Source organism: Coregonus clupeaformis, chromosome 10 (assembly GCF_020615455.1).
Source record: "Coregonus clupeaformis isolate EN_2021a chromosome 10, ASM2061545v1, whole genome shotgun sequence".
Lineage (NCBI taxonomy): Eukaryota > Metazoa > Chordata > Actinopteri > Salmoniformes > Salmonidae > Coregonus > Coregonus clupeaformis.
In genome coordinates, this window is record NC_059201.1 from 35,925,908 (window position 1) to 35,939,868 (window position 13,961).

A 13,961-nucleotide genomic window follows, 5' to 3' on the forward strand; every position below is an offset into this window, starting at 1 on the left:
CACACCTCTGTCTGAGTCTTTACCAGCAGCTACACACCTCCGTCTGAGTCTTTACCAGCAGCTACAGTAGGTTACACACCTCTGTCCGAGTCTTTACCAGCAGCTACAGTACACTACACACCTCTGTCTGAGTCTTTACCAGCAGCTACAGTAGGTTACACACCTCTGTCTGAGTCTTTACCAGCAGCTACAGTAGGCTACACACCTCTGTCTGAGTCTTTACCAGCAGCTACAGTAGGTTACACACCTCTGTCTGAGTCTTTACCAGCAGCTACAATAGGTTACACACCTCTGTCTGAGTCTTTACCAGCAGCTATAGTAGATTACACACCTCTGTCTGAGTCTTTACCAGCAGCTACAGTAGGTTACACACCTCTGTCTGAGTCTTTACCAGCAGCTACAGTAGGTTACACACCTCTGTCTGAGTCTTTACCAGCAGCTACACACCTCTGAGTCTTTACCAGCAGCTACACATCTCTGTCTGAGTCTTTACCAGCATCTACAGTAGGTTACACACCTCTGTCTGAGTCTTTACCAGCAGCTACACACCTCTGAGTCTTTACCAGCAGCTACACATCTCTGTCTGAGTCTTTACCAGCAGCTACAGTAGACTACACACCTCTGTCTGAGTCTTTACCAGCAGCTACAGTAGGTTACACACCTCTGTCTGAGTCTTTACCAGCATCTACAGTAGGTTACACACCTCTGTCTGAGTCTTTACCAGCAGCTACAGTAGGTTACACACCTCTGTCTGAGTCTTTACCAGCAGCTACAGTACACTACACACCTCTGTCTGAGTCTTTACCAGCAGCTACACACCTCTGTCTGAGTCTTTACCAGCAGCTACAGTAGGCTACACACCTCTGTCTGAGTCTTTACCAGCAGCTACACACCTCTGTCTGAGTCTTTACCAGCAGCTACACACCTCTGTCTGAGTCTTTACCAGCAGCTACAGTAGGCTACACACCTCTGTCTGAGTCTTTACCAGCAGCTACAGTAGGTTACACACCTCTGTCTGAGTGTTTACCAGCAGCTACAGTAGGTTACACACCTCTGTCTGAGTCTTTACCAGCAGCTACAGTAGGCTACACACCTCTGTCTGAGTCTTTACCAGCAGCTACAGTAGGTTACACACCTCTGTCTGAGTCTTTACCAGCAGCTACAGTAGGCTACACACCTCTGTCTGAGTCTTTACCAGCAGCTACAGTAGGTTACACACCTCTGTCTGAGTCTTTACCAGCAGCTACAGTAGGCTACACACCTCGTGTCTGAGTCTTTACCAGCAGCTACAGTAGACTACACACCTCTGTCTGAGTCTTTACTAGCAGCTACAGTAGGTTACACACCTCTGTCTGAGTCTTTACCAGCAGCTACAGTAGACTACACACCTCTGTCTGAGTCTTTACTAGCAGCTACAGTAGGTTACACACCTCTGTCTGAGTCTTTACTAGCAGCTACAGTAGGTTACACACCTCTGTCTGAGTCTTTACCAGCAGCTACAGTAGGTTACACACCTCTGTCTGAGTCTTTACCAGCAGCTACAGTAGGTTACACACCTCTGTCTGAGTGTTTACCAGCAGCTACAGTAGGTTACACACCTCTGTCTGAGTCTTTACCAGCAGCTACAGTAGGTTACACACCTCTGTCTGAGTCTTTACCAGCAGCTACACACCTCTGTCTGAGTCTTTATCAGCAGCTACACACCTCTGTCTGAGTCTTTACCAGCAGCTACAGTAGGTTACACACCTCTGTCTGAGTCTTTACCAGCAGCTACAGTAGACTACACACCTCTGTCTGAGTCTTTACCAGCAGCTACAGTAGGTTACACACCTCTGTCTGAGTCTTTACCAGCAGCTACAGTAGGCTACACACCTCTGTCTGAGTCTTTACCAGCAGCTACAGTAGGTTACACACCTCTGTCTGAGTCTTTACCAGCAGCTACAGTAGGTTACACACCTCTGTCTGAGCCTTTACCAGCAGCTACAGTAGGTTACACACCTCTGTCTGAGTCTTTACCAGCAGCTACACACCTCTGTCTGAGTCTTTACCAGCAGCTACAGTAGGTTACACACCTCTGTCTGAGTCTTTACCAGCAGCTACAGTAGGTTACACACCTCTGTCTGAGTCTTTACCAGCAGCTACAGTAGGCTACACACCTCTGTCTGAGCCTTTACCAGCAGCTACAGTAGGTTACACACCTCTGTCTGAGCCTTTACCAGCAGCTACACACCTCTGTCTGAGTCTTTACCAGCAGCTACAGTAGACTACACACCTCTGTCTGAGTCTTTACCAGCAGCTACAGTAGGTTACACACCTCTGTCTGAGTCTTTACCAGCAGCTACAGTAGGTTACACACCTCTGTCTGAGTCTTTACCCAGCAGCTACAGTAGGTTACACACCTCTGTCTGAGTCTTTACCAGCAGCTACAGTAGACTACACACCTCTGTCTGAGTCTCTTACCAGCAGCTACACACCTCTGTCTGAGTCTTTACCAGCAGCTACAGTAGGTTACACACCTCTGTCTGAGTCTTTACCAGCAGCTACAGTAGGTTACACACCTCTGTCTGAGTCTTTACCAGCAGCTACAGTAGACTACACACCTCTGTCTGAGTCTTTACCAGCAGCTACACACCTCTGTCTGAGTCTTTACCAGCAGCTACACACCTCTGTCTGAGTCTTTACCAGCAGCTACAGTAGGTTACACACCTCTGTCTGAGTCTTTACCAGCAGCTACAGTAGACTACACACCTCTGTCTGAGTCTTTACCAGCAGCTACAGTAGGTTACACACCTCTGTCTGAGTCTTTACCAGCAGCTACAGTAGGTTACACCTCTGTCTGAGTCTTTACCAGCAGCTACAGTAGGCTACACACCTCTGTCTGAGTCTTTACCAGCAGCTACAGTAGGTTACACACCTCTGTCTGAGTCTTTACCAGCAGCTACAGTAGGCTACACACCTCTGTCTGAGTCTTTACCAGCAGCTACAGTAGGTTACACACCTCTGTCTGAGTTCTTTACCAGCAGCTACAGTAGGTTACACACCTCTGTCTGAGCCTTTACCAGCAGCTACAGTAGGTTACACACCTCTGTCTGAGTCTTTACCAGCAGCTACACACCTCTGTCTGAGTCTTTACCAGCAGCTACAGTAGGTTACACACCTCTGTCTGAGTCTTTACCAGCAGCTACAGTAGGTTACACACCTCTGTCTGAGTCTTTACCAGCAGCTACAGTAGGCTACACACCTCTGTCTGAGCCTTTACCAGCAGCTACACACCTCTGTCTGAGTCTTTACCAGCAGCTACACACCTCTGTCTGAGTCTTTACCAGCAGCTACAGTAGACTACACACCTCTGTCTGAGTCTTTACCAGCAGCTACACACCTCTGTCTGAGTCTTTACCAGCAGCTACACACCTCTGTCTGAGTCTTTACCAGCAGCTACAGTAGGTTACACACCTCTGTCTGAGTCTTTACCAGCAGCTACAGTAGACTACACACCTCTGTCTGAGTCTTTACCAGCAGCTACAGTAGGTTACACACCTCTGTCTGAGTCTTTACCAGCAGCTACAGTAGGTTACACACCTCTGTCTGAGTCTTTACCAGCAGCTACAGTAGGTTACACACCTCTGTCTGAGTCTTTACCAGCAGCTACACACCTCTGTCTGAGTCTTTACCAGCAGCTACAGTAGGTTACACACCTCTGTCTGAGTCTTTACCAGCAGCTACAGTAGGTTACACACCTCTGTCTGAGTCTTTACCAGCAGCTACAGTAGGCTACACACCTCTGTCTGAGCCTTTACCAGCAGCTACAGTAGGTTACACACCTCTGTCTGAGCCTTTACCAGCAGCTACACACCTCTGTCTGAGTCTTTACCAGCAGCTACAGTAGGTTACACACCTCTGTCTGAGTCTTTACCAGCAGCTACACACCTTTGTCTGAGTTTAGGCTGCTGTGGTGCACATTATAGACGATTTAATTCTCGTCATCTGAACATCGGAGTGTCAGCAACAATCATGCATGTCAGGTCAGTGCACACAGCGTACCCAGAGATGTGGGATACATTATGTAGACCAGACATGCTTCTGTCTGTTTTAGGCTGTCATCTCAAAACCATCCATCACCAAATCTCTGACTTCTCTGGATTCTCTCACAACAACGTCAATCTCTCAATATAAAATTATCAATTCTCTCAATGAAATCAATTCTCTCACAATGAAATCATCAATAATCTCTCACAATGTTTTGCCAGGGGAGGTTACAATGAACATTTACATTTTTCCATGTTTAGCTCTTGCTAGTTACCTTGTCTTTCCACCTTGGCCTTTCCAATAGGTACGACAAAGTCTTTATGCATGACCTCCTCAGACAGCTCGAAGGGAACACCATACATCAACTCATTCTCCAGGAACACCACTGTTGGAGGAAAAATACAAGAAAATGTAGTTTTGATTAGCAAGTGTCACCGTGGTTACAGCACAGGAACTTAAAATGTCTATACCAAAAGGACACCAGCAGATCTACAGTGATTCCCTCATCTACGCTACAGGAAATCAGACTTGGACCTTCTCCAATACCGTCGTGGGAGCGGATGTGAGGAAACATGAAAAGGCCAATTACACCCTATTCCCTATGTAGAGCACTACGTTTTGAACATATCCTTATGGGCCCCTGGTCTAAAGTAGTGACCATATAGGGAATAGGGTGGTATTTGGGACGCAGGTTATTGCTCACCAGGGTTATCGTCCCTGATAGCTGCTTTGAGGAGACCTCTGGCGTCCTCGGAGTTCCAGGGGCTGACTACTTTGAGTCCGGGGCAGTGGCCGTACCAGGCAGCGAAGCACTGGGAGTGTTGGGCTGCAACGCCTGCAGACAGAGGAACACAAAAAAACATTTTTCACCACAGGACATTACAACTATCCCAGAAAAATAATAATCCGAAAGGAGCCTGGTGTCTGCATAGATCAATGGTCCTGGGGACCCAAAGGGGTGCACATTTTTGTTTTTTCCCTAGCACTCACTTGATTCAACAAATCAATTCATTTTCAAGCCTTTGATTATTAACAAGTATGTTAGTGCTAGGGGAAAAAAAATGTTTTGGACACCTTTGGTTCCCCAGGACCAGGAATGGGAAACACTGGCATTGATGTTTGCTTATTTACCTGCGGAGGAGCCGTTGGGGCCGCGGAACACAATGGGGACAGGCTGCGCTCCGGCTGACATGTAGCAGGTCTTAGCAGCTGAGTTGATCACCTGGTCGATGGCTTGCATGGAGAAGTTCCAGGTCATGAACTCACAGATCGGCCTCAGCCCGGCCTGGAAACACATGGGTGCGTCTCAAATGGTACCCTATTCCCTATATAGTGCACTACTTTAGACCAGAGAATGGCACCCTATTCCCTATGGAGTGCACTTCATTTGGCCAGGGCCCGTGCACACAATGAGAAGGCAGACATCTTTCTACCAAAATCAGATGTAGACATTCAATTGTTTGTGTTTTATTACGTATAACACTCTATATAAAGGGTTAGTGAAGAGATGCTCGTACAACGTTACTTTCTATAGGAATATGACATTTCCATACATGCCATTATAATAATACTAATTGACTTACGAATGCAGCACCAACAGCAATGCCAGCAAAGCCCATCTGAAAGGGGAGGAGAAAATGCATCCGTTATCATTCCTTAAGAGACCATCAGACTGACAACATTCCTTAAGAGACCATCAGACTGACAACATTCCTTAAGAGACCATCAGACTGACAACATTCCTTAAGAGACCATCAGACTGACAACATTCCTTAAGAGACCATCAGACTGACAACATTCCCTTAAGAGACCATCAGACTGACAACATTCCTTAAGAGACCATCAGACTGACAACATTCCTTAAGAGACCATCAGACTGACAACATTCCTTAAGAGACCATCAGACTGACAACATTCCTTAAGAGACCATCAGACTGACAACATTCCTTAAGAGACCATCAGACTGACAACATTCCTTAAGAGACCATCAGACTGACAACATTCCTTAAGAGACCATCAGACTGACAACATTCCTTAAGAGACCATCAGACTGACAACATTCCTTAAGAGACCATCAGACTGACAACATTCCTTAAGAGACCATCAGACTGACAACATTCCTTAAGAGACCATCAGACTGACAACATTCCTTAAGAGACCATCAGACTGACAACATTCTAAATAAACAGGGTCTTGTTTACCTACCTCTGTGATTGGAGTGTCGATGATCCGTTTGTCACCATATTTCTTCCACAGCCCCCTGCTGACCTACAAATAAACAAGGCCAAAAAAAGGAATCCCATTCAAGCTGTCAAATATGCCATAGATTGTTTAAACAAAGTACATTTTTAATCAGCTCCCTGACCAAGGCCCTTCTCCCCCGATTGCTCTGTTTGGCCGGGCGGTCAGCTCTAGGAAGAGTCTTGGTGGATCCAAACTTCTTCCATTTAAGAATGATGGAGGCCACTGTGTTCTTGGGGACCTTCAATGCTGCAGACAGTTTTTGGTACCCTTCTCCAGATCTGTGCCTCGACACAATCCTGTCTCGGAGCTCTACGGACAATTCCTTCGACCTCATGGCTTGGTTTTTGCTCTGACATGCACTGTCAACTGTGGGACCTTATATAGACAGGTGTGTGCCTTTCCAAATCAATAGAACTTACCACAGGTGGATTCCAATCAAGTTGTAGAAACTCAAGGATGATCAATGGAAACAGGACGCACCTGAGCTCAATTTCGAGTCTCATAGCAAAGGGTCTGAATTTCAGTCCTTCACGGCGTAGTGTGTTACCAATTGTTTTCTTGGTGAAGATGGTCCCAGCTGCCTTGAGATCATTGACAAGATCCTCTCGTATTTCTGTTTTTTATAAATTTGCTAAAATCTCTAAAAGCCTGTTTTGGCGTTGTCATTATGGGGTATTGTGTCATTATGGGGTATTGTGTCATTATGGGGTATTGTGTCATTATGGGGTATTGGGTCATTATGGGGTATTGGGTCATTATGGGGTATTGGGTCATTATGGGGTATTGGGTCATTATGGGGTATTGGGTCATTATGGGGTATTGGGTCATTATGGGGTATTGGGTCATTATGGGGTATTGGGTCGTTATGGGGTATTGGGTCGTAGGGGTATTGGGTCATTATGGGGTATTGGGTCATTATGGGGTATTGGGTCATTAGGGTATTGGGTCATTATGGGGTATTGGGTCATTAAGGGGTATTGGGTCGTTATGGGGTATTGGGTCATTAAGGGGTATTGGGTCATTATGGGGTATTGGGTCATTATGGGGTATTGGGTCATTATGGGGTATTGGGTCATTATGGGGTATTGGGTCGTTATGGGGTATTGGGTCGTTATGGGGTATTGGGTCGTTATGGGGTATTGGGTCGTTATGGGGTATTGGGTCATTATAGGGGTATTGGGTCATTATGGGGTATTGGGTCATTATGGGGTATTGGGTCATTATGGGGTATTGGGTCGTTATGGGGTATTGGGTCGTTATGGGGTATTGGGTCGTTATGGGGTATTGGGTCATTATGGGGTATTGGGTCATTATGGGGTATTGGGTCATTATGGGGTATTGGGTCGTTATGGGGTATTGGGTCGTTATGGGGTATTGGGTCGTTATGGGGTATTGGGTCATTATGGGGTATTGGGTCATTATGGGGTATTGGGTCATTATGGGGTATTGGGTCATTATGGGGTATTGGGTCATTAAGGGGTATTGGGTCATTAAGGGGTATTGGGTCATTATGGGGTATTGGGTCATTAAGGGGTATTGGGTCGTTATGGGGTATTGGGTCGTTATGGGGTATTGGGTCATTATGGGGTATTGGGTCGTTATGGGGTATTGGGTCATTATGGGGTATTGGGTCATTATGGGGTATTGGGTCATTATGGGGTATTGGGTCATTAAGGGGTATTGGGTCATTATGGGGTATTGGGTCGTTATGGGGTATTGGGTCATTATGGGGTATTGGGTCATTATGGGGTATTGGGTCATTATGGGGTATTGGGTCATTATGGGGTATTGGGTCGACGGGGTATTGGGTCATTAAGGGGTATTGGGTCAGTTATGGGGTATTGGGTCATTATGGGGTATTGGGTCATTATGGGGTATTGGGTCATTATGGGGTATTGGGTCATTATGGGGTATTGGGTCATTATGGGGTATTGGGTCGTTATGGGGTATTGGGTCATTAAGGGGTATTGGGTCGTTATGGGGTATTGGGTCATTATGGGGTATTGGGTCATTATGGGGTATTGGGTCATTATGGGGTATTGGGTCATTATGGGGTATTGTGTGTAGATTGATGAGGATCTTTATTTAATCCATTTTAGAATAAGGCTGTAACGTAACAACATGTGGAAAAAGGGGTCTGAATACTTTCCGAAGGCACCGTATACTTACCTTGTAAACTCCATCATACTGGGCCGCCTCCTCCCCCCTCCAGCTAATTATATATATATATATATATATATATATATATATACAGTGAGGGAAAAAAGTATTTGATCCCCTGCTGATTTTGTACGTTTGCCCACTGACAAAGAAATGATCAGTCTATAATTTTAATGGTAGGTTTATTTGAACAGTGAGAGACAGAATAACAACAAAAAAATCCAGAAAAACGCATGTCAAAAATGTTATCAATTGATTTGCATTTTAATGAGAGAAATAAGTATTTGACCCCTCTGCAAAACATGACTTAGTACTTGGTGGCAAAACCCTGGCTAGGCCACTCCAGGACCTTAATGTGCTTCTTCTTGAGCCACTCCTTTGTTGCCTTGGCCGTGTGTTTTGGGTCATTGTCATGCTGGAATACCCATCCACGACCCATTTTCAATGCCCTGGCTGAGGGAAGGAGGTTCTCACCCAAGATTTGACGGTACATGGCCCCGTCCATCGTCCCTTTGATGCGGTGAAGTTGTCCTGTCCCCTTAGCAGAAAAACACCCCCAAAGCATAATGTTTCCACCTCCATGTTTGACGGTGGGGATGGTGTTCTTGGGGTCATAGGCAGCATTCCTCCTCCTCCAAACACGGCGAGTTGAGTTGATGCCAAAGAGCTCAATTTTGGTCTCATCTGACCACAACACTTTCACCCAGTTCTCCTCTGAATCATTCAGATGTTCATTGGCAAACTTCAAACGGCCCTGTATATGTGCTTTCTTGAGCAGGGGGACATTGCGGGCGCTGCAGGATTTCAGTCCTTCACGGCGTAGTGTGTTACCAATTGTTTTCTTGGTGACTATAGTCCCAGCTGCCTTGAGATCATTGACAAGATCCTCTCGTGTAGTTCTGGGCTGATTCCTCACCGTTCTCATGATCATTGCAACTCCACAAGGTGAGATCTTGCATGGAGCCCCAGGCAGAGGGAGATTGAAAGTTATTTTGTGTTTCTTCCATTTGCGAATAATCGCACTAACTGTTGTCACCTTCTCACCAAGCTGCTTGGCGATGGTTTTGTAGCCCATTCCAGCCTTGTGTAGGTCTACAATCTTGTCCCTGACATCCTTGGAGAGCTCTTTGGTCTTGGCCATGGTGGAGAGTTTGGAATCTGATTGATTGATTGCTTCTGTGGACAGGTGTCTTTTATACAGGTAACAAACTGAGATTAGGAGCACTCCCTTTAAGAGTGTGCTCCTAATCTCAGCTCATTACCTGTATAAAAGACACCTGGGAGCCAGAAATCTTTCTGATTGAGAGGGGGTCAAATACTTATTTCCCTCATTAAAATGCAAATCAATTTATAACATTTTTGACATGCGTTTTTCTGGATTTTGTTGTTGTTATTCTGTCTCTCACTGTTCAAATAAACCTACCATTTAAAATTATAGACTGATCATGTCTTTGTCAGTGGGCAAACGTACAAAATCAGCAGGGGATCAAATACTTTTTTCCCCTCACTGTGTGATATATATATATATATATATATATATATATATACACACACACACACACACACACATACATACATACACACACACACTGTTGAGAGAATGCCAAGAGTGTGCAAAGCTGTCATCAAGGCAAAGGGTGGCTACTTAGAAGAATCTCAAATATAAAATACATTTATGATTTGTTTAACCCTTTTTTGGTTACTACATGATTCCATATGTGTTATTTCGTAGTTTTGACGTCTTCACTATTATTCTACAATGTAGAAAATAGTTTTAAAAAACAAAAACCATGGAATGAGCGTTTGCCTCCAGAACAGCCTGACATTCTACAAGGTGTCGGAAACGTTCCACAGGGATGTTGGTCCATGCTGACGCCATGGCATCAGGCAGTCGCTGCAGATTGGACGGCGGTACATTCATGATGCGAACAGCCCGTTCCATCTCATCCCAAAGATACTCTATTGGGTTGAGGTCTGGGGACTGTGCAGACCACTCAAGTAAACTGAACTCGCTGTCATATTCCAGGCAATGTTTTTCCACTCCTCAACTGTCCAGTGTTGGTGATGGCGTGACCACTGGAGCCGCGACAAGGATCGACGAGTTGTGCGTTCCGTTCTGTTCTCCAAACCACTGTTGTGCTGCTCCGTTATGTGTCTGTTTGTGGCCCGCCTGTTAGCTTGCACCACTCTTGCCTTTCTCCTTCCACCTCTCTCATCAACGAGCTGTTTTCGCCCACAGGACTGCCGCTGACTGGATATTTTGTCGCACTGTTCTCGGTAAACACTAGACACTGTCGTGGGTGAAACGCCCTGGATGGGCGGACATTTTCTGAGATACTGGAAGCGGCACGCCTGGCTCCGACGATCATACCACACTCAAAGTCACTTAGGTCACTCGTTCTAACGTTCAATCGAACAGTAACTGAATGCCTCGATGCCTGTTTTACAGTGGGGAGAACAAGTATTTGATACACTGCCGATTTTGCAGGTTTTCCTACTTACAAAGCATGTAGAGGTCTGTAATTTTTATCATAGGTACACTTCAACTGTGAGAGACGGAATCTAAAACAAAAATCCAGAAAATCACATTGTATGATTTTTAAATAATTAATTAGCATTTTATTGCATGACAAATATTTGATCACCTACCAACCAGTAAGAATTCTGGCTCTCACAGACCTGTTAGTTTTTTTTAAAGAAGCCCTCCTGTTCTCCACTCATTACCTGTATTAACTGCACCTGTTTGAACTTGTTACCTGTATAAAAGACACCTGTCCACACAATCAAACAGACTCCAACCTCTCCACAATGGCCAAGACCAGAGAGCTGTGTAAGGACATCAGGGATAAAATTGAAGACCTGCACAAGGCTGGGATGGGCTACAGGACAATAGGCAAGCAGCTTGGTGAGAAGGCAACAACTGTTGGCGCAATTATTAGAAAATTGAAGAAGTTCAAGATGACGGTCAATCACCCTCGGTCTGGTGCTCCATGCAAGATCTCACCTCATGGGGCATCAATGATCATGAGGAAGGTGAGGGATCAGCCCAGAACAATACGGCAGGACCTGGTCAATGACCTGAAGAGAGCTGGGACCACAGTCTCAAAGAAAACCATTAGTAACACACTACGCCGTCATGGATTAAAATCCTGCAGCGCACGCAAGGTCCCCCTGCTCAAGCCAGCGCATGTCCAGGCCCGTCTGAAGTTTGCCAATGACCATCTGGATGATCCAGAGGAGGAATGGGAGAAGGTCATGTGGTCTGATGAGACAAAAATAGAGCTTTTTGGTCTAAACTCCACTCGCCGTGTTTGGAGGAAGAAGAAGGATGAGTACAACCCCAAGAACACAACCGTGAAGCATGGAGGTGGAAACATCATTCTTTGGGGATGCTTTTCTGCAAAGGGGACAGGACGACTGCACCGTATTGAGGGGAGGATGGATGGGGCCATGTATCGCGAGATCTTGGCCAACAACCTCCTTCCCTCAGTAAGAGCATTGAAGATGGGTCGTGGCTGGGTCTTCCAGCATGACAACGACCCGACACACACAGCCAGGGCAACTAAGGAGTGGCTCCGTAAGAAGCATCTCAAGGTCCTGGAGTGGCCTAGCCAGTCTCCAGACCTGAACCCAATAGAACATATTTGGAGGGAGCTGAAAGTCCGTATTGCCCAGCGACAGCCCCCGAAACCTGAAGGATCTGGAGAAGGTCTGTATGGAGGAGTGGGCCAAAATCCCTGCTGCAGTGTGTGCAAACCTGGTCAAGACCTACAGGAAACGTATGATCTCTGTAATTGCAAACAAAGGTTTCTGTACCAAATATTAAGTTCTGCTTTTCTGATGTATCAAATACTTATGTCATGCAATAAAATGCAAATTAATTACTTAAAAATCATACAATGTGATTTTCTGGATTTTTGTTTTAGATTCCGTCTCTCACAGTTGAAGTGTACCTATGATAAAAATTACAGACCTCTACATGCTTTGTAAGTAGGAAAACCTGCAAAATCGGCAGTGTATGAAATACTTGTTCTCCCCACTGTATATAGCAAGCCACGGCCACGTGACTGTAGGAGCGATCCATTTTCGTGAATGGGCTGGTGTACCTAATAAACTGGCCACTGAGTGTACATTCTTACCTTGTAAGCTCCATCATACTGAGCCACCTCCTCCCCCAGAAGGAAGACCCGCTCATCCCTCTCCAGTTCCTCATCCATGGCCTGGTTGAGGGCATCTCGGACGTTCACCTGAAATAAAGACCCAAAAACAACATAAAAGAATATCCAGTGCATTCGGGAAGTATTCAGACCATCACTTTCTCCACTTTGAAACGTTACAGACTTATTCTAAAATGGATTCAAGAAGAAAATAAATCCTCAATCTACACACAATACCCCATAATGACAAAGCGAAAACAGGTTTAGAAATATTTGCAAACGTATTAAATATAAAAAAACAGAAATACCGAAGACCCTTCGCTATGAGACTCGAAATTGAGCTCAGGTGTTTCCATTGATCATCCTTGAGATGTTTCTACAACTTGATTGGAGTCCACCTGTGGTAAATTCAATTGATTGGACATGATTTGGAAAAGGCACACACCTGTCAATATAAGGTCCCACAGTTGACAGTGCATGTCAGAGGTCGAAGGAATTTTCTGTAGAGCACAGAGACAGGACTGTGTCGAGGCACAGATCTGGGGAAGGGTACCAAATAATTTCTGCAGTATTGAAGGTCTCCAAGAACACAGTGGCCTCCATCATTCTTAAATGGAAGAAGTTTGGAACCACCAAGACTCTTCCTAGAGCTGGCCGCCCGGCCAAACTGAGCAATCGGGGGAGAAGGGCCTTGGTCAGGGAGGTGACCAAGAACCCGATGTTCACTGAAAGAGCTCCAGAGTTCCTCTGTGGAGATGGGAGAAACTTCCAGAAGGACAACCATATCTGCAGCACTCCACCAATCAGGCCTTTATGGTAGAGTGGCCAGACGGAAGCCACTCCTCAGTAAAAGGCACATGACAGCCAGCTTGGAGTTTGCCAAAAGGCACCTAAAGAACTCTCAGACCATGAGAAACAAAATTCTCAGGTCTGATGACTTCAAGATTGAACGCCAAGCGTCACGTCTGGAGGAAACCTGGCACCATCCCAACGGTGAAGCATGGTGGTGGCAGCATCATGCTGTGGGGATGTTTTTCAGCAGCAGGGACTGGGAGACTAGTCAGGATCGAGGGAAAGATGAACGGAGCAAAGTACAGAGAGATCCTTGATGAAAACCTGATCCAGAGTGCTCAGGACCTCAGACTGGGTCAAAGGTTCACTTTCCAACAGGACAACGACCCTAAGCACACAGCCAACACAACACAAGAGTGGCTTCAGGACAAGTCTCTGAATGTCCTTGAGTGGCCCAGCCAGAGCCCGGACTTGAACCCAATCGAACATCTCTGGAGAGACCTGAAAATAGCTGTGCAGTGACGCTTCCCATCTAACCTGACAGAGCATGAGAGGATCTGCAGAGAAGAATGGGAGAAACTC

General features: G+C 45.8%; 1 protein-coding gene across 1 annotated transcript in view; it reads right to left on the reverse strand.

Moving 5' to 3' along the window:
• The window catches only part of LOC121575381 (pyruvate dehydrogenase E1 component subunit beta, mitochondrial-like), a 58,385-nt gene that overhangs the window by 34,813 nt on the left and 9,611 nt on the right, over nt 1-13,961 (reverse strand). Inside the window, exons 3-8 of the mRNA XM_045222982.1 lie at nt 12,570-12,677; nt 6,232-6,294; nt 5,610-5,645; nt 5,158-5,311; nt 4,730-4,861; nt 4,301-4,411 (exon numbers count right to left, since the gene is read on the reverse strand). Coding sequence (XP_045078917.1) covers nt 4,301-4,411; nt 4,730-4,861; nt 5,158-5,311; nt 5,610-5,645; nt 6,232-6,294; nt 12,570-12,677 — 604 coding nt within the window. The remainder of the gene's footprint in view (nt 1-4,300; nt 4,412-4,729; nt 4,862-5,157; nt 5,312-5,609; nt 5,646-6,231; nt 6,295-12,569; nt 12,678-13,961) is intronic.